At 45.3% G+C, this 26,375-nt stretch overlaps 2 protein-coding genes across 3 annotated transcripts; one reads left to right on the top strand and one right to left on the bottom strand.

Moving 5' to 3' along the window:
* The first annotated feature begins 161 nt into the window (after positions 1-161).
* LOC120895248 (dnaJ homolog subfamily B member 12) lies at positions 162-3,006 on the top strand. Of its 2 annotated transcripts, XM_040298413.1 has the most exons (7): positions 162-493; positions 685-852; positions 980-1,154; positions 1,230-1,626; positions 1,711-1,826; positions 1,919-2,082; positions 2,168-2,277. In XM_040298413.1, the coding sequence occupies exons 2-7, from the start codon at positions 726-728 to the stop codon at positions 2,275-2,277; spliced, it is 1,089 nt and encodes a 362-aa protein (XP_040154347.1). In that variant the 5' UTR covers positions 162-493; positions 685-725. The 2 variants fall into 2 exon arrangements, with proteins under 2 accessions (XP_040154347.1, XP_040154346.1); XM_040298412.1 differs by lacking the exon at positions 162-493 and having other exon boundaries at positions 726-852; positions 2,168-3,006.
* Positions 3,007-4,891: 1,885 nt separating this feature from the next.
* On the bottom strand, positions 4,892-6,981 carry LOC120897382 (intraflagellar transport protein 56). The gene is made up of 3 exons (XM_040302229.1): positions 6,822-6,981; positions 6,613-6,753; positions 4,892-6,550 (listed from the first exon to the last, which is right to left on the bottom strand). The coding sequence occupies exons 1-3, from the start codon at positions 6,822-6,824 to the stop codon at positions 5,036-5,038; spliced, it is 1,659 nt and encodes a 552-aa protein (XP_040158163.1). The 5' UTR covers positions 6,825-6,981; the 3' UTR covers positions 4,892-5,035.
* Between the last annotated feature and the right edge of the window lie 19,394 nt (positions 6,982-26,375).

The raw sequence follows: 26,375 nt of genomic DNA, 5'->3' as shown, positions 1-26,375 counted from the left end.
AGCAAATGTACAATTGTTGAGATTTAAGACGAAATGTAAATGCACCCTTTGGCGCTGTTTATCTTTGCGCGCGTGTGTCCATTCGCAATGGGAGAGTACTCAACCAGCCGCTCTAAACACGTCGATTGACGTTTTCAACAACAACGAACAGTGCGAGACAGTGACGCCACGACATAAACACAGCCGACCGAACCCTATAGGAGCAAACGAGAAAGGTAGTGCAATCCATGGATTATCAGCAGCAACTAGGATACACGGTGGAAGGCCCACGAATTTGCCTGCCAAAAAAGAAGAACAAGAAAAAGACAACAGTGGCAAGATAATGACACGGTTTGTGAACTGTGTCGATTAGATTTGAGCTGATTTCCACCTTTTTTCTCCGCCACCGCCGTCGCCGTCGTGTGTATTGCCGCTTCGTTGCGTAGACACCTCCTTCGCCGTTCCCCGTCTGCAGCCGTCGTGTCGTCGTAACAGGGCATCTTTTCTGTGCGGGGTAAGTAGCAAACCCCGAGGTTGGTCCCCGTTGGTCGGTGCTCGGGGCCACCGATTTGTTGGCGTATTAGAACCGTGCGTGCTGCGTAGTGCGTGTGCTGACAGGGCCATTCTTTACTAACCAGACTGTGGTGGTGTGTGTGTGCGCTTTTTTCTTTCCCTCTTCACCCCCTCCCAATCACCCAATTAAAGGTGGTTCGGGATAGCACCCGGATTGTGGATAAAAATAAACCATGAACAAGGAAGCAGCCGAGGACTGTGTGGAGCGAGCGGTGAAGTACCTGGCCGAGGGGAAAATCGAGAAAGCGGAAAAACTACTAAACAAATCGATTACTCTGCATCGGACGGAACGGGCCGAAGGTGAGTATTGGGTTTTGGTTTTGCGTGCATGGTTCAACCCTGACCCGTACCTACCCACCCACCCACACACTCAAACACAGACAGACACGTTGGAGGGGCAGTGCTGATCCGATTTGTACTCTTGCAGAGCTGCTAAATAAAATCAAATGTGGAGCGTACGCGGAAAGTGCCACCTCCGGCAACACGTCGGACGACGGCGTGCGGCAGCGGACCACGGCCAAGGGAGCAGCACCGAAGGCGGAAAGTGGCAACGAGGCGGAATACACACCGGAACAGCTGGAGGCGGTGAAGCGGATTAAGAAGTAGGTGGTACCGGCGAGCATGTAAGAGAGCACACGCTGATCGTTCCCCTTTTTTGTGTGTCCCCTTTGGTGCAGGTGCAAAGATTACTACGAGGTGCTGGGCGTAGCGAAGGATGCGACCGATTCGGACATCAAGAAAGCGTACAAGAAGCTGGCGCTGCAGCTCCACCCGGACAAAAACCATGCGCCCGGCGCGGTGGAAGCATTTAAAGCGATCGGCAATGCGGTCGCCATCCTGACCGACGCGGAGAAGCGACGCTCGTACGATCTGTACGGCTCGGAGGAGCACCATCAGCCGGCGACGGCGCGCAAAGCGCGCTACCACCACGACTACGCGTACTCGCGTGGGTTCGAGACGGAATTTACGGCGGAGGAGCTGTTCAACATGTTCTTCGGGGCCGAAATTAACACCCAGCACGTGTACACGCGCCAGAGACGGTTTCACCGGGCGGAACAGCAGCAGTACAGGGAGGTACGGCGGTGCGGGCTGTCCACAAGTACACGTTGGAAAGTGCTCGCTTTTCATTGCGGTTCTGGTTTTGCTCCCTCTTTTCAGCCCCAGTCAGGGATTGCCGCCTTTATTAACCTGCTGCCAATCATACTGCTTATCGCATTGTCGATGATGTCGTCGTTCTTCATTTCGGATCCCATCTACAGCCTTACGCCGAGCCAGTAAGTAGCGGCACTCTTTCGAACTGATAAATTTGTCATGTGCAGTCCGTTTACCCCTGTTTTTTTCCTCTTGCTTCTTCGAACTCGTGCAGAAAATTCTCCGTCGCACGCAAAACGAACCAGCTGAAGATACCGTACTACGTGAAGGATAACTTTCACTCCGAGTACCAGGGGTCGGTCGGCCGGCTGGAAGCATCGGTGGAGGAGGAATATTTGAACAATCTAAAGCATTCCTGCTACCGAGAGCGGAACTACAGTAAGAGCCTTTTTCCACGTTTTGGAATGTTCCGTTTGTTAATTAACGTATGCCTTTTTCTTCCTGTACGCTTCCCACATCGCAGAAGACACGATGCTAATGAAGGCACGGAACTTTGGCGACCGAGAGCTTTACCATAAGGCGCAAAGCATCAACACACCGTCTTGTGATAAATTACAAAGTTTACACAACTAGTCAAATGCAGCCAAATCGTGGTTTTTCGACCACGACAGCTGAGCAATGTACGTGTGCAATGTACGTGTGTGTGTGTGTGCATACGGGCGGACCACCATCCCTTTTTCTAATTCTGCAGCACGTGGGAAGAGCGTCGGTGCGTGTGTGTGTGTGTTCGTGCAGTGGCGGCGTTTTTCTACAGTGACGCAGTAGTTTGTTCTATGTTTCTCCCCTCTCCCCCTTTTTTATCGATGATTGCATTGGTTCAGCACGAAAGACATACACAGACACACACACACACGCACGCACGTGCCTGACCGTGCTTAGATTGTGCTTAAAGACTCCTCTCCTCGTCCCAGTTTTTAGGTACGGCATTTCTTCATCACGACGATAATGCCGGCTACAACCGGCAGCTTAGATAATTCATTGTAGAAAGGCGCGTGGCGCAAGTGGGGCTTTTAGGATGAAAATGGTGAGTGATAGGCAAATTTGTTGTTTTCATTTTTGTAGTAGGAAATTCAGAAGCAATTCTCAAAAAAAAAAAAAAAACGAAGGGTACTCTTTAACAACACAAGCCGGTCGCACGGTGGCAAAGACATAGAAATACTTCACGCGTAAAAGGGCGTAAACTATCAGCAAAAACCGCCGCATACCAGCCCCGTCTTACGAATGCACGGGTGCGGTCTAATTTATGCAAAAACCAAAACCTTCCTTCTTTGAAATAAATACAAAACAAAAAAACCAATCCTACATATCTTACGTTTATTTGTCGTTTTACCTTATTGATTTTGGCAAACGCAAAAGAGAAAGAGAAGAGGAAAAACGACCATCCACTGCTGTGAAACACATCCCCCTATTGCCCCTTGCGGGATTGTCGTAAAGCACAATTTGTACCGTAATTAACCAAACGGACTAATTGTCCTGACCGGGGCGTGGAAGAAAGCAAGCAAATGTGTCTATAACCGTTTGGCGCCGTCCTAATTTCTTGTTAACCTTCTGAAGGGCTGTGGAAGACTATTAGAAGAAAAACGAGAACGGTTTAGGTTACGCGATCTGCTTAATGGAATGTGTCTGCGATTGTGTTTGTCAAGCAATTCCAATGACAGCGAGCAGTGGCCAAATGTAGTGCTGAGTGTTTTTTATTTATATACTTTAAATACTTACGCTTTTGCCAGTTTGCTGCATTGCTGCACAACACCTGTGAAATGCATGATTTATATGAAACAATTCGAACAGTTATTGCTTCAGTGCAAGAAATTGGTGTACCCTTTACCCGAGTGTTTCCACCAGTTTGTATTGAATTTTGCTAAACATTACACCGTAAATTACATCTACAAGTTGGCCTGCACCGATGTGCTCCTCTCGAGCATGTTTTCTTCCGCCTCGTAAACCTTCACAAAATCATGCCATGCAGCGACCACGTGCCGGTTCGCTTTTCGAAAAGTTCGCCTCCCAATTCACACTGATCACCAGGTCGTTTCGGTGGTCGTTTATTTGCTTTCTTTGTTATGCACAGCTCGATGCACCGTACCGTACCGGTTGCATCTTACTTAGCTCCTTTATGCTCTGTCCACCTCCCCTTTCCTTTGGCCGATATGGTTGTGTGGGGCAAAAGTTTACTCTCCATTCATCGTCTAGCGGTGGCAGATGGGTTTTGTCGTGGGAGTGTTTTTTCTCCTGCCTTTTTTGTTCGTCCGTTTGGTTAAAGAGCTTTCTGGTACTGGTTCTTTACAAATTCGGTGAGCTTTGGCTTCCTTCCTGCCAATGTGTGTGTGTGTGCGTGTGTGTGTGTGTGTGTGTGTGTGTATAGAGAAAAGTGTTCCTTTCGTTTTGTGCGGAATTGTGAAGCAACTGGCAAACCGGTGCCGGAAGTAAATGTCACCACCATTTAAGGTATCGTCTCATTTCGTCGTGACATTAACAAACGCGATCGAGTAAATTGTTTTCAAGTTCAGGTAATTAAACAAATTATGGCACAAACTGGACAAAAGCAATAAATTTAATGCAGTATCGCTTTAGAATCAGCAAAGCAGTGCATAAAAAAAAGGTAAGTAGGGGAGAGTTTTCCGAAAACTGTTTGTAGAAATGATAAAATGTCGCAGATAAATTCTTTGCCCACAACTTCCCTGAAAGCGGGATCGTAAAATATTCTCTTGCCTTACAACCGAACCTAATTAGGTAAAAGTTTTAATTAATTTTGCGCAACAAATGCTAATTTTTTCCTTCTTTTTTTGTAGTTGCGTCAAATGCAAAGTACCACGATAAGAAGCAACAAATCCCTTTCGCTCATAGTGGTCAGACCCGCTTGGGAGATGGTAGATACGCTTGACAATAAATCGACCGCGAAAAATGTGATAAAATTTGAGCATGGCCAAACGGACACGGGCTTTTTTGAATGGATGGTCGCATCGATTGCATCCCTGCCGGGTGAAAAATGGTTGCTGCAACGGCTGTGCTAGGTTTGAGCCAGTTCATTGAGCCCCGAGCGGTCGTTAAAAACGTGCTGTAATGCTTTACGCGTTTTCGACCGAACGAAGCGATAAAAGATGAGTTTAAAATCCATATTCGAGTCGGAAGAGCTACAGCTACACGGTGGTTTGTTGAATGGGAGTTAAATGCACACACAATATACACCTTCCGGTTCAGTGTGCCATTTTATTTGCATATAAATCGATCGACTCCACAGCAATGGTGTGTGTTAAACCAAAGAAAACATTATTTTATTTGCATGCTGCTCTCCCAATATCAAGGTAAAATCAACACGAAAAAACGCCCCTTCCTACTTGATGCTGCTGGCGAACCGTCGAACAACGCGCAGCATCCCCTCCGCCTGCGCATTGGTGGAGTCCCGCAGCAGCGAAATAATCTCCGACACGCCGCCCGGCGGTGCGCCACTGCCACGCTTCGCCAGAATGGCCTGCACTGCGCCCGCACACGCGCCCCGCTTGCCCTCCCAGTACTCCGGATTGGGGTCCAGCTTTTCCAGCGTGTCGAACGCTTTGGCCGCTATCCAAAACTCGCCCACCCGGTAGCTATCGTTCGCAATCAGCTGCAGCAGCGCGAACGCGTCCGGCGTGGAGTCCTTCGTCAGGAAGATGTTCCACGCCTGGTCCGCATGGCCGGCATGGATGTGACACTTGGCCAGCACCATCGAGAACGTGCTGTCCGTTTTGATCGTAATGTCGTGGATCTGCAGCAGCAGCTCCTCCGCCTCCTTGTAGTACCCGGTGGCCGCCTTCGCCTGGGCGTAGTTGTAGTTGAACGTGTCGTCGTTCACGAAGTAGCTGCGGATCGAGTTGAGGTAGACGAGCACCTCCTCGAACTGGCCGTACAGGAAGAAGGCGGACGCCATGCTCTGCCGGCCCGGGATCGTATCGCACTCGGACGCCGAACCGCCGACCAGATGCAGACACTGTTGCGCATTCTTCAGGTGCTCCTTCGAGCCCGTCTCCTGGCCGAGCGCCGCGTGCACCACACCCTTCAGGATGTACTCCTGCGGTACGGTCGGCTGCACCTCCTTCATCAGATGGTGCGCTTCCTGGATTTCGCCCCGCCGCAGATGGTGGATGGCCAGGTTGAGGCGCGCCTCCGGCACGATGTCGATCAGCTGCGGCAGGACCTGCAGCGCCCCTTCCCCGTTGCGAAACACGACCAGATTGTGGCGGATCAGGTCCGCCCCGAACGTGCCGCTCTCGACGAGATGCTTTATCTCCTGCTCGGCCGCGCGACCATTGAACAGCCGGAAGCGATTGCACGCCTTCAGGTTGATCGCGATCGTGCTGTCGGGGAACTGGTTCAGGTAGAGATCGAGCACCTCCTGGGAGATGTCGTAGTAGTCCAGCTTGTAGTAGCAGATCGCGACGTACACGTTCAGCGCGAGCAGATCCTTGTTGTCGAGCAGGACGCGCTTGTAGATGTCGATCGCTTCCTGGTAGTGCGAGCGCAGGTAGTGCATCCCGGCTAGGCTGAGCTGGTCTTCCACCACGTCCCGCAGCGAACCGTGCAGCTCCATCAGCCGGTCCTCGTCGCTTAGCTTGTGCGCCAGGTGGAAGAGTAACCGTATCTTGAGCGGACTTTGCGGCAGCTCTTCCACCAGCTTCTGGGCCTCGTCGTACATGCCGAGATAGAACATGCACACGCAGATGTTGAGCGCAACGTCCTTGAGCGACCCGTCCGCTGCGTAGATCTTCTCGTACAGCTGCAGCGCTCGCTTGTACTCGCCGACGTGAAAGTCACAAAATCCCGTCCACATGTGCTTCAGCTGCTCCGGCACTTCATCGTAATCTTTGGAGCACTACAAGAGAGGGAACGGGGTTTAGCTAGACGAAGTCAATTTTAACCTCGAGCTTTTCGTACCTGCAGGACAGTTTTCGCACCGATGTAGTCTCGCTTCAGCAGGAACTCCTCGAACGAAGGGATGGTGACGGTGCGCACGGTTCCGGAGCCGGCAGAATTGCGGTTACCCTTGGCCGACTCGGACTTTGTGCGGGAAAGTATCTGAAAGGGTACGGATTTTGAGATGCTATTCAAGGGAATGAAATATTTGAGAGCATTTTGGTTCTTACCATGTTTGCGTTATGGTATACGTTACCGTAATGACCAGGAGCAGACGAACTGGTTTGTTTGGTTTATTGGTAAGTTACCATGGTTACGGATCCGAATGCTGGCGCAAGCGTGCTTGGTGTGAAGGTTGACATTTAAAGGCCGGGCTACATTGGCCGTACTCGCAAGTGTAAAGGCCGGGCTACATTGATCGTACTCTTTGGTGTAATTTTGATTTTTACTAGCGCAACTGGCGGCGGCTGACCGAAGCATTTTTCCAAACAATTTGGAGCCGCTTCAGAAAATATGTTATTTTTCCATGTTTTTTACCTTAGCTGGAATGGAAAAGCTTTGGAATTGATAGATGAATATGTTGTGCAAGTATTTCAGCCATTTTCGCATCAAAAAACGGTGACAAAACAACTTAAATTTGAGATCCGGCACGACCATTCCCTTGGAGACCAAAAAAAGCTTCCACCAGCCGTCGCCAGATGCGCTAGTGAATATCGAAATTACACTACGGAGTACGATCAATGTAGCCCGGCCTTAAGGCCGGGCTACATTGATCGTACTCGCACGCGTAATTTTGATTTTCACTAGCGCATCTGGCGGCTGACCGAAGCATTTGCCAAACAATTTGGAGCCGCTCCAGAAAATACGTTAATTTTCCATGTTTTTTACTTAAATCAGAGGAGAAAAGTTTTGTAAAACGTAGAACCACATGTCTTGCACGCATTGCATCCATTTTTGCAATGGAAAACGATGGAAAAACTACTAAATTTTGAGATCCGGCAGGTCCATTCCCTCGATGACAAAAAAAAGCTTCCACCAGCCGCCGCCAGATGCGCTAGTGAAAATCAAAATTACGCTTGCGAGTACGATCAATGTAGCCCGGCCTTTAATTTCGATTTTCACTAGCGCATCTAGTGGCGGCTGGTGGAAGCTTTTTTTGGTCGTCGGGGGAATGGTCGTGCCGGATCTCAAAATTAATTAGTTTTTTCACCGTTTTTCGATGCGAAAACGGCTGAAATACTTGCACAACATATTTATGTATCAATTACAAAGCTTTCCCAGTCCAGTTAAAGTGAAAAACATGAAAAAATAACGTATTTTCTGGAGCATCCCCAAATTGTTTGGCAAAATGCTTCGGTCAGCCGCCGCCAGATGCGCTAGTGAAAATCAAAATTACGCTTGCGAGTACGATCAATGTAGCCCGGCCTTAATTTCGATTTTCACTAGCGCATCTGGCGGCGGCTGGTGGAAGCTTTTTATGGTCGTCGAGGGAATGGTCGTGCCGGATCTCAAATTTAAGTTGTTTTTCCATCGTTTTTTGCCATGAAAATGGATGCAATGCTTATAGGACATGTGCATCTACTTTTTAAGGCCGGGCTACATTGATCGTACTCGCAAGCGTAATTTTGATTTTCACTAGCGCATCTGGCGGCGACTGGTCGAAGCTTTTTTTTGTCATCGAGGGAATGGACCTGCTGGATCTCAAAATTAAGTAGTTTTTCCATCGTTTTCCATTGCAAAAATGGATGCAATGCGTGCAAGACATGTGTATCTACGTTTTACAAAACTTTTCTCCTCCGATTTAAGTAAAAAACATGGAAAATTAACGTATTTTCTGAAGCGGCTCCAAATTGTTTGGCAAAATGCTTCGGTCAGCCGCCGCCAGATGCGCTAGTGAAAATCAAAATTACGCTTGCGAGTACGATCAATGTAGCCCGGCCTTTACAAAACTTTTCTTGTCCAAATTAGGTTAAAAACATGGAAAAATTACATATTTTCTAAAGCGGCTCCAAATTGTTTGGAAAAATGCTTCGGTCAGCCGCCGCCAGGTGCGCTAGTGAAAATTAAAATTACACCAGAGAGTACGATCAATGTAGCCCGGCCTTAACATTTAAAGGCCGGGCTACATTGATCGTACTCCGTAGTGTAATTTTGATTTTCACTAGCGCACCTGGCGGCGGCTGAACGAAGCATTTTGCCAAACAATTTGGAGCCGCTCCAGAAAATTTGTTATTTTTCCATGTTTTTTACCTTAACTGGACTGGAAAAGCTTTGTAATTGATAGATGAATATGTTGTGCAAGTATTTCAGCCGTTTTCTTATCAAAAAACGGTGAAAAAACAACTTAAATTTGAGATCCGGCACGACCATTCCCCCGACGACCAAAAAAAGCTTCCACTAGCCGCCACCAGATGCGCTAGTGAATATAAAAATTAAAGGCCGGGCTACATTGATCGTACTCCCAAGTGTAATTTCGATTTTCACTAGCGCATCTGGCGGCGGCTGGTGGAAGCTTTTTTTGGTCGTCGAGGGAATGGTCGTGCCGGATATTAAATTTAAGTTGTTTTTCCATCGTTTTCCATTGCAAAAATGGATGCAATGCGTGCAAGACATGTGTATCTACGTTTTACAAAACTTTTCTCCTCCGATTTAAGTAAAAATCATGGAAAATTAACGTATTTTCTGGAGCGGCTCCAAATTGTTTGGAAAAATGCTTCGGTCAGCCGCCGCCAGATGCGCTAGTGAAAATCAAAATTACGCGTGCGAGTACGATCAATGTAGCCCGGCCTTAAGGCCGGGCTACATTGATCGTACTCTCTGGTGTAATTTTGATTTTCACTAGCGCATCTGGCGGCGGCTGACCGAAGCATTTTTCCAAACAATTTGGAGCCGCTTCAGAAAATATGTTATTTTTCCATGTTTTTTACCTTAACTGGACTGGAAAAGCTTTGTAATTGATAGATGAATATGTTGTGCAAGTATTTAAGCCGTTTTTGCATCAAAAACCGATGGAAAAACTACTTAATTTTGAGATCCGGCACGACCATTCCCTTGAAGATGAAAAAAAGCTTCCACCAGCTGCCGCCAGATGCGCTAGTGAAAATCAAAATTACACCTGCGAGTACGGTCAATGTAGCCCGGCCTTAACGGTGGCTTTTGTTATTACTAGTGAATTTAAGGGGAAACGCAAAAAATGGGAATATACATTAAATCCAGGGTAATAACCGATCGCGTAGCTGTTCCCAAACCTATACCAGTCATACATTTGATCCTGAACCCATATTAGTTCTTGAATTGATCCTGGTTTCCTACCATTCCTAGAACTCATCTCCAAACCATACCGGTTCTTGATTTGATCCTGAACTAGCGTTGTGATTCATTTTTCATGAAGATTCATTCGTATCACGAGCAGAATTTTGAATCTGAATATTAATATTCATGATTCTTTCAAGATTCTTTCATTTTTCAGAAAACTTTCAATATTCATGAATCAGTTAAGATTCAAGAATCATAAGAGATTCATCAATCCTATGTTATTCTTGAATCTTTTGAGATTCACGAATCTTTTAGATTCATGAATCTTTTCAACTGTGATTCAGTTTCATTGAATCATCAATTAAGATTCATGAATCTGAATCAGATTCACTTAATACTAGTTAGGACTGGCTATCCGACTGCGTGGTACGATAATAGGAAAATATTATTTGTTTGATATTCAGGTATGTTTTGAGATTCATGAATCGTTGAAGATTCATTAGTCGTTGAAGATTCATGAATCTTTGTTTCATGGACCTATACCCATACCGGCCCTGGAACTGGCCATGTATCCATACCGGTATTGAAATTATTCCTGCACCCTTATCGGTTCTGTAAGAGATACTAATTTAATAACTAACCTAAAGCTGGTCCTGGACCTACACCGTTCCTGGAACTTATACAGAACTCATACCGACCCTAATACTGGTTTTGGACCTTTGTCGATTGTTGAACTGATTCAAATCTCCTACCAGTGGGACAGATAACCTGTACCCAAAGCTACTCTGGGGCTAATCTTGAACGCATACCGATCCTGGAAAAAATTCTACAAACCATATTGATTCTGGAACTTATGCTGACCTATCGCTCCTGGCACTGATATCGTACATTACACAATTCTTGGATTTGTCCTTGAACTTATCTCGGTCCTGAAATTACACCCCAATTTAAACCCAATCTAGGAATGAATCGTGAACCAGTCCCGGTCCACGCCCGACAGTTGTTCTTTGAAAATCTAGGCGTGAATTCAATACAATTTATCAATTATAATAATCAAAAATAATAATTGATATATAATTAATGGCAATTTAATGAACGTAATTGGAAGAAACTCAACTCAAACAGTTACCACGTTCGGATTGATTAATTTCCTGCGTGACGATGTTCATAATACTCTCGTATTGTTTTTAAACGATTCCAAGTACGTGACTGTTGAACGAAAAAAAAAAAACGCATAGAAAAATAAATCGTTTTGTCAATTGAATCAAATTTACCCCAAGCTGACAGCCGTGCTTTTTAATGCCCCCCAAAATCCGGTACAACAGCAACTTGTTAGGGATTATAGAAGCAGGATTAACATGCCAGCATGAAAGCCATCACCCGATTTTTTCCCCGGTGGATGGAGAGACTATTTCACCAAATATTGTCCACGCTACAGTGCCCACGTTCTGATAATAGGTAGCACGGAAAAACAAAGTCATGACTTTACGATATGTGCATTATAAACTACTCAATCCCCTGTTCATTTCGTGCGACCAGCTTTAAACGATGGGGCTATAATCATTAAACGTTGTTTGCAGCAGGGCAACCCACCGTGGTCATTATGTGCCAGAGGGAGGAAGGTGATAAAGGCTACCGGAACAGGTGGAAACAGCATGTTGGGTCGGCAAGGGTTGAGCTTGATTTTTGCCTTCATCGAAACTGGCCGATGGTTGCAGCTCCGGTCGGTGAAATGCATCCGGTGGAATCATTTTCACACGCTCATGTCCGGTGACCGGCCAGCAGGAACCAATTGTTCTCCCGTGGAACGTTGGCTTCTAGTGCGAATTTCCTGCGGAAAAGGGGTTTTGTGGGGGATTAGTTTAGGTGCGTGCTGTACGCTCATGAACGATTCTACCTTAATTTGGCACCGAACGTCTCGCACCATTCGGCAACAAAATTTGTACGGGTTGAAAGAAAATGTTGGACCATCCAAGGGGGCCGCACACACACACACACACACACACACACACACACACACACACACACACACAAACACTGTTGATTCACATTGATCCGGCAACCATGCTCGAGATTCATCGGCATGTCGCCTATGAAACAAGCTCGGCTTTCAGTCTCCTCACACAGATAGAGTGACTGTCGCCCACAGCATGGCCAGCCCTCAGGAAACAAAGGACACAGCACACAAAAAAAGCAGGGATAGACGGAGGGAAAGGAACTATTTTGGAAACTTTGAAGCAAACCTCCCCTCCCCCCCCCATTACATCGGTGTTCTCGGTGCCCGGCAGCATACATGATAGTGAGTGTAATTCAACCGAACACTTCCGGAGCCAGCTGCTAGATAGGTACCGTTTTCGGGTTCGGGTTTTGTGTCGTCGGCACTAACACGGGAGCTTAACTGGAGTTCATGTTTTGGGTGGCCCTAATGTGAGCCACAAACAGAGAACAAAGAGATGGGAGAACAAGCAAGCCGACTAAGAGGGGGGTTTAGTGCACGACGCGTCAAGCCGCTTGCCGCTGCTAATAGGTGATGTAAATACGACGCCATTGCCATAAGCTGAGGAACGCATATTGCCATGTTGAGTTTTAGTTTTGATTGTGTGTGCCATTGCCTGGCTATCTCACTTTTTATCCCTCAAACCCTGCGCCAACTGCCTATCGAAACGTTGCAAATTAAATGTTTACTTTCGCACATGCACATGCCCCCTTTCCACAGCATCAATTAGTCACCGTGACGGGATACGTTGTTTTTTTGCTTCTGCTTTGTTTCGGTGTCTGTCCAGAAGTATTTTGTGTATCCGTTTTGCATGTTTTCCGGCCCATCTGCCAGCTGCAGGTGACCGGTTTTGATGCGAATCGTATTTTTCATGCGCGGAACGAGAATGCAAATAGAAAACGGGTTTTGTGCGAGGGACGCATAATCCAGGTCAACGCATCACCAGCGTGTTCCAGCGGAGATTGATGGAAAACGGCTGCTGTTACGGCGGATTATTTGTGGGGGGTTGAAATCAATTGTAAAAAAAGCTGTGTGGAATGGATAGAGTGATTTTAGGGAAATAATATTATTTTATTTGTTTGTGATGTTTAGTTTTGGGAGAAATGTTTGCTATATTTATTCCCTTATATTCTGTAGTTTTGTTCAAGTAGTTCAAATATTGTACAAGTAGCTACAATGTATTCGCTAAAACAATACAACAAAATCCTTATTTAAAGTATGGAATTGTGAGCGTAACTAAAACCAAACTCTAGTTATTTTACACCAATTGCACCCAGAGCATTATTTTCACACTTGATACCTCTTTTGCACCGGAAAATACATTTCCGGGGACCATCGCTTACCCTTCCGTCGAAATGCACTGCCACAAGAGATGAATTAGCAACATGTAATGCTTTCCAGCAACGTTGTCCACCCAACCATTAAGCTACCGTGTATGTATGGCAACCTTAAACGATAAAACTTTTACGCTTTTGAGTGCTGGTGACCGTTTTCGACAACTTGCAAGAGCAGGTCAACAGGCTGAACTTTGCATTTCCGCAATTGGGCAATCGGTTGAGTAGGACGGAAGGGTAAAAGTTTTGAACACATTTTTCAACACCACCAACAGAAAGCCCCCATAAATGTGTGTTGTGAAATATGATTTTTTTTGTATGTGCGGTACACGAGCAAAAGGCAAGTTCATTGGTTCCCATTGGTCTCAAAAACTGAAGCTTTTTAAACCCAAATTTTAAAACAGGACGAAAGAGTGCTGCGAGAGTGAAACACTGCTGGCAGGGAAATTTTCAATGATTCCTGCACGCTGATGGAAAGCAATGATTTCTTATGAAGGTTCAAAGGGTTCATGTTTCATCGAATGATTCGATTGGATGCAGAAAGTAGGTTTCTAGTTAGGAAAGGCAAAGGCAAAGCAAGAGAATGAACTTTGTGCGTGTGGGTAAACAACACTATCGTAAGTGGTGGCTTCCATTTTTTTACATGCAAAAGTAAGCAAAGAACACATCTCCGCATTCGAACGAGGTCAAAAACTGGCAAAGAGTGTGATGAGTGACTATGAAACTTTGCGAACGCTTTACGGCCACGTTCAACCGTTCGTCGGGCGACAACGCGCAATAACACAGGGGCGGGGAGGTGCAAAATTATGGCCAACGTTTGCAATTTATGATCTGTTATCGTTTTTAAACTTTGCCACCATACAGCGCACACCGGCCTTTGACGTAATGGACGCGTGCGTTCGTTCACGTGTGCCGCTAACCATCGTTGCTTGTGTGCAAAACATTTCCTAAAGTAACGCTCGAAACCAGTTGATAGACGGTTTCATTCATCAGCAGACAATTCGTGTGAAATATTTGTGATTTTCTACGCTAAACGTAAGTCAAGGAGGAATTTGTACAAGCCATTTTAAGACCGTGACGTGCCGTGTAGTACATTTGTCCGAACTTTGTGCATTCATAAACATGTGCGTTTTCGCCTGTTTTTTGATGAGTCAGGTGTTGTTTTTGAACGTTGTGGCTGTTGCAAAACGCGGGAAAATGTGAGAGGGCCACGCGTATGTGAGCGGCATACCCTTGTGGCACTCATTTTCCAGGCACTCAATCAGATAGAGAGAGCACGCGCTGCTCTGAAACACTCAGAGTGGGAGCAGCGACTAACTCTGCGATGACGACAACACAGCTGTTCGTTCCCTTTCGGTCGTGCTTAAAAGGCTTACAATAAATAAATACATAAATACAGTTTAAAAAAGCACACTTACATAACCGTAGCAATCGGCGGGCAACAAATTAGTTGCCGATTACGCGTTGCTATCGACCATGTTTAACGGTTTTCCGAAATCCGATAAACATCTCATAAAAACGAGAGGGATAGTTTAACCGTTAAATGTGAAATAAACACTAGACCTTAGAGTAAATAGCGCACCTTCGCTTTAGTTTCCACGCATTTGTTTATTGTGGTTCGGGGTTGCATGATTGATGTTTGAAATTGGTTTGATTGTTGGTATTGGTAAAATATTTACTCCGCCACAAAGAAATTTCATCCAGCCGCAACTTGATCTCGGTCTACCTCCATGGTAACAGGCTTTAAAAGGTTTTCTTTAGGGTTTCAGTAAGGTCGGTTTAACTGGCGTCGAATTGGAATAATGATTTACTCACACTATACACAAACACATTCACTTCGGCTCCGCATTGAGATTGAGAGGCGTATGGGGCCGTAAGATTTATCCTACAGTACCGAGGGCTTTGACAACGCATTTGCATTACAAAGCAGCAGCGCCGGAAGGCGTGCATGAGATACATTTATGTGCATGAACTATTGAATTCTGTTATATTTTGTGCCTATTTTTGAATCGTTTTTTGCAACCTTTTCATTTTCCGTCATCGTTATGACACGAAGCAATATTTTTATATTATTTATATAATGAATCACTGAATAAGAGCAAAAACCAATCCCCATTCACAAAAGAATCCTCCACGGTTATGGTCAGTTAAGTTAATTTGAATGTAATTAATTCAAGGGTGAGACAAGATCAATTAAAATTGAATGAAATGCCCGAATGAAATATTCCAGTGACCCCCTTCACTTGACCCCCTTGCCCTGAAGTTTCACTTGATGGTGAGAAATTAATCATTGGCATCATTTGAAGTGCTGGCAAATTGCATGATTGTATAATACGCCGTGATGTGATGTACGCCGCTCTACCAGCACGGACCATTTTCGTCCGTTCCAGGGCTGCTGTGTAGTTTGGTTTGGACGGTTTTTGTAATAATACTTAACAATGAAGTCTCCCTGTGCCGGTGCAGCGTGCTTCGTCGATGCAGGCACGACTGTTGATTTATGTAATGGCATCGGAAGGAAGAAGTCTTTTGTAGCTTTCTTGCCATCGCACTCGTTGAAGGACATTGTTATGGGGTAGTGTAAACGAGATCTCATAACCAGTGCGGTTTCTGCGGATCCGTTTGCTTAGACATGACTGGTTTTGCTGTTGCAGCACACAGTGTGGTTGGGGTCGTTGTGCTGACCTTGCCGGAAGAGTCTCAGGCAATAGCGCGATAGTCTCCGAGATAAGGTGGAAAGAAAATGTTTCTCTTTTGCTATTAGGCCGTTGAGGTTCATGTTTCAATTCTCATGCGTAAACAGTAATGCTTTTCCTAAATCGACATAGGTCTGAAAGCAACTAATTTTCCCATTTCATTTCCTCATGCATAATTGTAGCTTTCAATAAATAGTGTTCGAAGTGCTTATGCTACTAATCAACTACTAATCAATCATTCACATTTTCTTTTGCCACCTATTGAATTTCTAGTTCAACAGTTTCCAATCGGACCCATTCGGTTCTTCCTTGCCGCTTTGAAGCTCCTCCCAGCTCCTGGCAATGGTAATGGTAAGGTACGCTTATAAGGTCAACAGTGTGTAATGGAATCGGACGGGATTCCATGGGAGTCAATAAAAGTTCGTTCGGGTCGTTGAAATCCTTTGCTCCGGGCGCGACGTGCACATGAGGAAAATGCACAGAAGCACCGAGCAGCGATTGCAATTGCCATTTCATTGCCACTCGACGGGTGTATGATGTAGCATATAAAGTAGGACCATCGACTGGAACAAATCAAAACTGCTGCACAAACACACCGTCAAGATGCCTGGCGGGGTACATTGTGGTGGAACTGGTGGTGAATTATTGTTTCACCCTGAATGTGTGATTGCGTAAGGTTTGGTTATTAGTTTTTCGTACAATGTAGATGCTCTTCCGGAAGAGCTTTCTGAAACGTTCGCAGAGCAGAGAGCAACATGGGCAGTATGAAGCTATTAAAGCATCTGAACATTTCAAATAACCACATCGAAATGATTGTACATTAAACATCTCCGAAAATGGTTTACATAATTAAGCTTCATAAGATGTGATTTATTTTGTATACCTATCTTCCTGAGTAAGTTACAAGTGGCTAAGCAATGCTCCAGAGTCTACAATGATTGTTCACTTTGTGGATTGCTTTAGATATAAGGGAATTCGTGACGTGAAGGATTCAGATAGGATTATTGGACTGGAAAGTCAATCGATACGAAAGAAAAAGAAATTACACACACTGAGGACACGTTAAGCCGGACACGGTGAAATTCAATTAAAAGTTCCATTATCTCCGTTACGCTAGTTCACCTTTGAATTGAGTCTTGGCGATTGCCTCAAGGGATAGCATTTTTTACCACTTAAAATTCAATGAGAATCCTGTAAACTGCTGACTCTGTTCAAAAGTCACTCATGACCAGAGAGCATAGTTTTGGCATGCAGTGGGTTGTATTGTCCACATTGTAGTGGTTTGAAAATTCTCGTAGGCTAACCATTATAACTAAGGGACACCGTAACGATCCAACTCCTTAATATTCTTAGTAAGTTTCTTTCCCATTGGACCTTCCGTGACCATACCAATTCCCAGTCCTTCAAGATAAGAAAATAACGCAATTCCTGTGACCCAATGAAACCAATCGAAGGCTCCGAATCATAACTGGCTCGTTAGCTTTATCGTTAAGAGTTTTCATCAAAACAAACGCATATTAGTGAAGAAAATTGCTCTCCCGGGAGAATTGCGTGCGATAAAGCGCTTTGGACGGACCCGTTTGCTTGCCCAACTCGATGGACCATCCTGTGTGCCCAGTGTGCATATGGAGCAGTCAAAAGGCGCTAACCGACAGATTAATCTGATGAACCAATGAACGTCTCCGGCAAGGTTTCGGGAAGCGGCAAGCTTTCCATGGAGACGCCCGGTGGCTCATGATTTACAGCTACATTCTTGTGTGGAATCACAGATGAATTATACTGTGCGCAGCTATATCTCATTAGGCCGATATTTATTACACGCTGGCTTAGGCGCACGGGTTTGCTTTATGCGAGCCGTTTCTCGCTGCTTTGGCCAGAATGTGCTGCTGATTCATCGAGAAATTGGAGTTTAATGTACGGGGGGTTCGGGGTTAAAGATGGTTTTTGCCGCGTTTCCGGAACGCTTTCCCGTTTACAAAGCTAAGTGGGGCGATGATAATAAGATGAAATTATTGTTTCCTTTAATGAAGCGCAATGATGCTGCGTTCTGTGATGGATTGAGCCTGTTTATGGGACTTTGGCGGGTTGATCAAACATGAAAACGAGCGTTAATGAGTGTGTAGTTGTTTTGTTGAATCAGTAAACATTAAACCATAAACAGTAACTGTATTCTGCAATTGCTTCTGAAGCGAGAAATTCAACGAAACGCTTCACCGCCAGCGGCGTGACGCAACTTGTTGACTATTATTAAGGCATTCGAAATTCTTTTCGAAATTGAGCTCCAACACGGTGAACACAGGTCAAAGGACAATGCTTTAAAGTGCAACATAAAGTAGTAGCTGGTGTTGAGGATCAACGCGACCGTTTGGATGGTTGAATGTATTACGTCTTAAGCAAACAACGAAACTTTCTGCTTCTTTACGTCGGTCCTGGGCCTCATCTTGCTAAGATTGTGAACGATTTGTTCTGTTGTGGCTGAATACCTTCTGCCACGAATTACCTGGAAGTGTAGAAAAATTCCACGTAAATTGATGAATGATGCGCAAGCATTACGACTCCTAATGGCGGTGATAACTTTGATTGCGATACCTCCAACGCTGATGGCTACGATGATAGAGTAGATGATGAGTGGCAGAGAGAAGTTTTGTTTGCCAAGTTTGTGCTATTCTTGTCAATGTTGCTGAAATAAAGTTGATCTTTGCGGTGGATTTTGCTAGTAACCGCCACATTTCAAGGACAGGCTTCAGTCATGTTTATTTGTGCCATGAAAAATGGTACCCATTTATCGTACATTTTTTGGTCCCGAATTGCATGCCACAAAAGGAAGCGCAAAATTCACTGTAATTATTCCTATTTGCGTCACATTAATTTAAAATTGCACAAACGCGTTGTAATGTTGATTACAGCGTGCTGTCGCTCGCTTGCTCGGTGTAATGCGAACCAGGAATGCTCTCCCCCAGTGATTGATTAAAGGCACGACATGGTTCCGACATTAACGGACGCGCGGTCACAGTGCGGGCAGAGTGATGATGGTCCAGTAGTGAACGATATATTTACATAAAATGACCACCAGTACGACCTCCACCCGGGGTAAGCCCCTAAAGAAGTGGTTCCGTTCACGCCCGAGTGAATCATCTTTCGTCTTCTTCTCTCCCATTTGTCGAGACAGTGCTGATGAGGTTTGAAGTTTGGATGACGATCGTGTGAGTGAGACTCACTTCATTCGACCTGTACGCTCCAGCACGTGAGAGGAGAAGATTTACCGTGGATTGTTTATTATTTTGTAGAGCGTGGTAAAACATGCCAGCGGGAATATGAGCAGTTTTGGTTGAATGTTTGGATTATACCAATATTCATGAAGAAAGCAAAGCTGCAAGTACTTGCCTGAGGAGTCAATCGTCTAGGTGTGTCCCGGTAAAGGTGAAGCATTCAAGGGAAACCACTTGAGAACGACGATGAACGCCAGGTGTAGCAGTCGGTGGGGTAGCTAAGGATAGAATCAACAAGAGATCTATAGCAAGTAGAAAAGGGCTAAATTTAGAAATATTTAACATTTATATCGCCTATTTTGCTGTTGTACAATGTCTCCTATAAAGCAGAGCGGTATGGTATTACAACTTTGTTCCGCTAATTCGTCCGTGTTCCAGCAGCTTTAAACAAATACGTCAGCACTGCACCGCATTCTTGGAACGGTTCCGTTTCCCTCACTTCACTTGTGTTTCTAAATGTAGCTACCGTTGGCAAGGCGCTCCCACCGAACCTGGTTACAGATTGTGTACGGTCAGCAGAGCGGGTGGAACATGCCAAGCTATATCTTCCAAACACACCCGAAGCGCTCGGACCACGAACAACTGCACAAGTAGCTGTCCGTTTCGATTGCTGTTTCTCGCCCACAATTACGCGCGTCTATTGGCAATCGTCCCACGAAACCAGCCCGGAACGTTTGTATCGCACGTGCATATCGCTTCAATGTGTATCAAGCTTACCGGATGCCGGACGCGAAGCAAACAGTTGGAAAATCCATCGTTTCAGACTGCGTTTCAAATTGAATAGACATCTCCAACCGGGCCAAGCCGGGAGCGTCTAAGAATGGGGATAGTTTTACCACTTCATTGAACAGTTTGCAACCAGCAAACTCTAGAGCGTACCAGGGTGGCCAAGGGTTGGAAAAGTTATGTCGCGGAAAAATAAAAACCCCGGCTCTCGGCTGTCGCCTCAAACGTCGTGATGAAATTCTTGCGCCTGTCACAAAATCAAAAAAAGTTTGCTCATAAACAAACGACCGTGCATGGGCATATTTTGCAAAACTGTTTCAGAAGGCTTCAGTAGCTGTCAGGATGTTCTTGTCTTGTTTCTTCTCAGCGTGCAAAATAGAATCAAGGGCAAAAGGATTAGATTCCAGTTCCAGGCGGCTGGTTTGCTTCACGGCACACGACATACACCATGATGCTGGAGCGGGCATTAGGGATAAAGTTTTGCTCGACGGTTTGCCGTTGCCTGGGCAAAGTTTCGAATGGGAATATTCTGAGTGGATGAAATGGAATGAATGATAAATTTTGTCCCAGCATTAGGCGAACCGGAGCGTTTGGCATTTCGTCTCGGAGCGGAAAGATGACAGCGATGATGTCTTCCTGTGCCTGTTCCTGAGCTACAAGCTGTGGTGCATTGTTTCGAAAAGCTTGCGCATATCTGCTCAGAAATGCAATTAAAATGTAAAATAGAAAAGGAACGCTCAACTCAAACCATTGCAATATGCAGTTAATCGATATGAGTAATATTGTATGTTGGGTGTTTAACAGTTTCGTAGAGTGTCTCCAAACATAGAACTGAACTACAAGCTCCATCTCATAATGCCTTTCTTTTAGATTGTCAAAACGTTTGGTTTGTTCCATTTCCCCTAAGCCAAACATGGTAACATTGACACACATTTAATGTACCATTCTGCACCCACAAATTTACGCTCTCACGTTTCGGCACATCGAAACACTACAGCTACCAGATTCGCTTGTGGAACGGCTCCGGTCCGAGGCCCTTTCGAGCCAGATGTCAATTATCGGACAGTTTGCAAAAGTTGACTGTTCGTTATCGGTGCCAGTCAGGTAACAGTCGTGCTGCGGAACGCCTTTACAACCCCTTAATGTCCGAGCGGAAAGGGAAGCTTACGGGGAAGCACGAACAGAACACAAGCGGCGTGCGTTACGCTGGTGCCCGCCAGTGATAATGTAATTAAACGGATCCGTACTGCTTGACAGATTATTGACCGTAGGGCCGGCTGGATCCGATCGTCATAGCTGAAAATGGGCTTTTCTGTCTCTCTCATTCATACATACACAAACACATACATGCACAAGCACAAGCAGGCGAAATTTCTATGGGAAGAGCCCTACCAAAGCCATAAAAGGGACCGACTAGGCAAGGGATATGTGACTTGCAATTGCAATCTGGAATTAAAATCAAATTAAGTTTCGTCCCTTCCGTCCCCGGGGTGCACGCGAGATAGGGCAAAGGATGCAGAAGGACGTCGTGCGAAAAGGACATCCAGCCTCGGAACTCCTCCGCGTGACAGATGTAATAATTTTACTACGCGCGGTGGGTGTGATGTTATAATAAATCACGGACGGGTTGTGCGATCAGCAAAACCGGGGGCGAAGATAATTGTATTACTGCGGCATTACAGGCGCGTTGAAAGCGATTGCTACACTTTGCTGTCATTGTTGATTAAACACATGTACAGAGTGTGCCCAGTATTCTAGGCGAATCCACAGCACCGCTCAATCCATTACGATAAAGCTATGAAAATCGGTTTTTAAACTCAATTATTGAATGGGTTTCATGGCAGCAGCGAAAAGAAATGATGCTGCTCTAAAGAATGACGGCGTGGAGCATACACTAGCCGGCAGGCCACCACTTGGATGTATGCACCCGTACCTCCCCCGCCAGTGGAATGAATGTAAAAGAATCAATTTTACGCTTCGTTTGCATTTTCCTTCCCATCGCGCATCGTGGGTACTACGGTCTCACTATCGCTAACAGATCGGAGGGATGAGTTTTTGTTCCACCCGCTGGAATGGGCAAATATACTGAAAAAAGCCAAAAAAAAACCTGACACACTGGCACCATGCTCTGCATTTTAAAGCTCATTCACTGCACCGTGTCAGCTAATGGAGAAATTGGCTTTAAAAGGGACATTGAGGGTAAGTGATTTTTACGCTTGCTAGCAGCGGATGTAGCGCTTGAGGATTTAAATTTTTACGACGAAAACGATCACATTTTTGCTGCAATTCGGGACAAGCATGGAGAAGCCAAATAGGGAGATAGAGAGAGAGAGAGAGTGCACTCATTCCATTGACTTACCTTACCATTAAGCTGGAGCAGGCAAACGGGGTGCCAACATGGTTTCAAACTGCTCCGTTCGGCCATTTACCGGTACCGGTAAAAGGTTCATTACGGTAAGCTTTACGAGATGACGTCTGGGGCAGAAAGTTTTGCCGAAGCTCGGTGGTTACTTACAGTTTTGGTCATTTTTGTTTTCGTACAAAAATAGTTTAAAAAATCAGTACAAGGAGGCTTTTGCAAAATTTTAATTGAAATTCTTTCAACAGAAATGAACAGCAGCGATGGACGGTTGACCGTCAGTTTGTCTTTTTTTTTAAGGAAAAGTACTTTTCTAGTTAAGGATGGGATAAAAATGTTTGCTCATTAAATGGCATCATCTTGTAACTGGAAACATCTTGTAAGCTTTATAATTGGAAGCATTTTGTTTTTTTTTGACATCAAAAGCTCGGCATAGTTATTAAAACCGTACACGGAAGGAGTTGGTTTCTGAAAAAAAACCCATGATTTTCTACGCTACGCTGATTAAGCTGACCCTCGAAACAAGAAGAACGTTGACTTGCGATGCTGCTTTATACACAATTTCATTCATAAATTCTACGAAAAAGGTACAATCTATGGTTTGTCGTTGCTTGTTGCCGTGGTACTCCCGTCTCCCAATAAGTACTAATTTCACCACATTTTCCAGGAACATCTTCCGCCTCTGACGTGATTGTCGTACTTGCCACATCTGCTACCACATGGTTAATCTTCCTGTGAGCTTTTAAAAAAAAAGCTCTCTCCCTATTTTTTGCCAACGCGAGGACCTCTTTCTTCCGAGGGGGTGCGTGGCAAGCAGTGGCAGCATCCTCACTCAGACGATCGTAAACCAAAATAAACCACACCCTTTCGTGCAGCCAGCAGCCAAGCAGCTAGTCGTCTGTAGCTTTACTTACACTTCCGGACCACATGCAGGCTGGGCGGTGTGCTAGTCGTACAGCTTTAAATTACGATATAATACCGGCTCGAGCTGCTTACGGTCACTGGCAGCTAGAATGAAGCACTTTGTTTTCCGGATCGCACCAGTGAAGCGAAGGAAAGCAAGGAAAAAAACCCGAAACGAAAGCAACGAAATCATTGTATCCCTTTTTTTTGCTCCTTTGAATGTGCTAGCTAGCGAGCTGTAGCTGTAGCGTATAAATATTCTGTCTGGATCGTCAGGAGATCTGCAGACGCTGGACGCCATAAGCCGACGACCGCTTTTGTTGCTGCTGATGCCACCGACACCGGCAGGTCGGTTAGATTTTTATGTATCGGAAGAAACAAACGATGCTTGGTGCGATTCGTATGCAATGGTGCAAAATGCGGAGGTAGTAGATCAAGTTTAAAGTGACTCCCCGTTTGCCCTGCTTGCCGGCATGTTAAAGCCGGCACGTACGGCACATCGATTTTCGTGCGTAACGTGTTTGACTGGTTACGCCAAAAACGTAAGCAGCAAGCGAACATTGGTTCGATTGATTTCGCTGTCAATGTGCGTGTTACTTCCTGTATTTTCTTCCGCCAAGTGCACGGGCCAAGTACCATGTGCTGTCGCTGGCGCCACCGGGACCGACGGCCCGAACCATTTGCACCGCGGCGAGACAAGCCGTTTTTGTTCGTGTTTGGTGCGGTACGGGTGGGAAGGTTGGTTTTTTTTTGGGAAGCAGTTCGTTTTTATATGCGACCATATTTCATATCGCTCCACCCGCTCAACGCTAGTCGCTCGTAAAACCCGCGGAGAAGCGTAAGTGGAAATAGATTAGAAGTGGGCGTACGGTTTGCCCCACTCTCCACAACGGTGCGAATATCCCTGCCGGTATATTGCGAGACGGTGTTACCATATGAAGCGTGTTCTAGCTTAGTAGTTGGTGCCAAAAGTCACCAATCTGCCTCTTAGTAAGACAGTACACCAGTGTCGGGCTGCTTATTGGGGCAGTATGTGAAGCTTCCGGTTCATGCATATGTATGGAGTGTAATGGCACTGGTGTAGGAAAAAACAGGGGAAATCTGCCCGATACGGAACTTTGTCGCAAACAGAGAGAACCACTTTCATCGTAGTAATTGAACAGGAGAAAAGTACGATAAAAGTTTCTGCAGTCATTTAATAAATACAAAGTGCAATTGTGGCCAGCTGTTTTGAAAGTGGTGGTTTAACTTGGAAAATTAAAATTGAAGCTATTTTGTGCAGCAAATTGCATACTTTTGGGCGCACTTTGATGAGAAACTGCGGGCGCTTCTTCAAGCTCTCTAAACAAATTTTGCCTTTACTCTAAACAACCTATCGCCCTCATGGATGCTGCAGCAAAAACAATTCAAAATATTAAAAAGCCATTTTGTAACGCACTAATCGGGACACTAAACAACTCTGCCTTTATTCCGCGCGGCACAAACCAATGCAACCCATCGTTTAAGTGCCGAACCGTATTTGTTACGCTAGAGCTCGTTCACCGCAACCATTTGTCACCGCACCACGACCATTGGCGTGATGCGAGTAATCAGCACAGCTTATTAATTAAATCCACGCAAGCGACACAAAATCCACTCTGCCCCAAACAAAAAACAAAAACGCTACCATCAAATGATGTTCCAATTGGATGACAAAACGGTTAAAGGGTCGGCAAAAAACGGCTCGCCTCGCTCGTCGATTATCGTTTATAATCGTTTATTTAAATACCGCTGGGAGAACGGCGTCCACCGGATGGCTCGTGCCATCGCTGGAAAATGGTTTCATTATCAGCGCAAACGGCACAGCCAGTGTCCCATTGAGCAGCTGGCATTTGGGGGAGCCCCCACATCGAGGTTTGACGAAGGGAGTGAGGTGGTTTTTTTTTCTCTTCATTTCCATGATTAAATGCGACAAATTAGATGAGTCCCGGAAGGCACACGGTCCGTTTGTTCGTAGCCATTAATCACGATGCGATGGCGCTGGCGGAGGCTGCCATGCCAAATGATACCCCGCTCGGCTGGATGCATTCCGGAGGGGGCAGCAGGCACACGTGCTTGATTTTTGCCATGACCCAGTTGACGGGTGATGCAAACAAATGCACCTAAACGTACCCGATTTGATTTCCATCTGAAAGTTCCAATCCCGGTAGGCGCACAGATTTCGACCGCTTAACACCCGACCGACTACCACCTGTTAAAAGTCGGCAGGATTAGGCAGTACCAGCCACGAACCGGGTGCTGAAAGTTGGCCAAACTGAGGGTGCGAGGAGGGGAGGGGAGAAGAAAATTTATCTCCCAGCAGAAGTCTTTTACTGCCGGAGCGAAATTTATTACTACCGTCATCATCATTATCACGGGCATCATCGTCTGGTTTATGTCGAGTGCATTAAGCGGGGGCCATCTCACCTGGGGGTGTCATTGGGGGGAAAACCTTTCCACAGCTTGGTTCCGCAAAACTAATCGTACACGGTGCTGATTTTAGTGCGCAGATTAGTAGCGAAAATTATGGTTAATACTTTACGCCATAATTCAGCGCTGGTTGATTATGGCGAAGGTACGGCTCAGTAGAGTGTAAGTGCAGGAGGTGAGGTCTTTTTGCTAAGCGGCTTAATTATTGTGTGTTATTTTAATGGGCTCTCATTTGCGAGGTGTGTGGTAAATGATTCTGGCCGCAATGATCATTTGCTAATATGAGCCTCCTCTTTATCGTGTTGTTGTTTTAAAATCTACAGTTACTTTTTGATATATGAGCGGCGGAAAGCATAGGAAATTGATTTCGTTGTTGAGCGTAAAAAAGACTGCTTTCCAAACACAAAAAATTTAGCTAATTTTGGGTAAAGCTGAGGTGGTCCTCACGATTGATCAAAAATCTAATGTAATCTAAAAAATGATAGATTTTTGGGTAAAAATAATTAAACATATTGATAAGATATGGTATGTTGAAAGTAAATTAAAAAATATGTGAAAAACATGTCCAAGGTGCGTACATAGTGAGGTTTGTGATTGGTTTGACTAATCTTCAAAATTGTTAACATTGAATTTGTGTTATACTGTATAGCTTACAATGTTATTTGCTTTTAGTACACCATCATAGCAGAATTTTGTGTAAAGAATAAAGTCTACAAAAAGCTTTGAACTTTATGGTTTTAATGATTAAGCAAATGGCCACCATCATTATCACTTTTTGGAATTCCTTATGTTTTGATGCAA

Source organism: Anopheles arabiensis, chromosome 2, assembly GCF_016920715.1.
Source record: "Anopheles arabiensis isolate DONGOLA chromosome 2, AaraD3, whole genome shotgun sequence".
NCBI classification, from domain to species: Eukaryota; Metazoa; Arthropoda; class Insecta; order Diptera; family Culicidae; genus Anopheles; species Anopheles arabiensis.
Note: the sequence above shows the minus strand (reverse complement) of the source record. Positions and strands in the feature narration are given on the sequence as shown.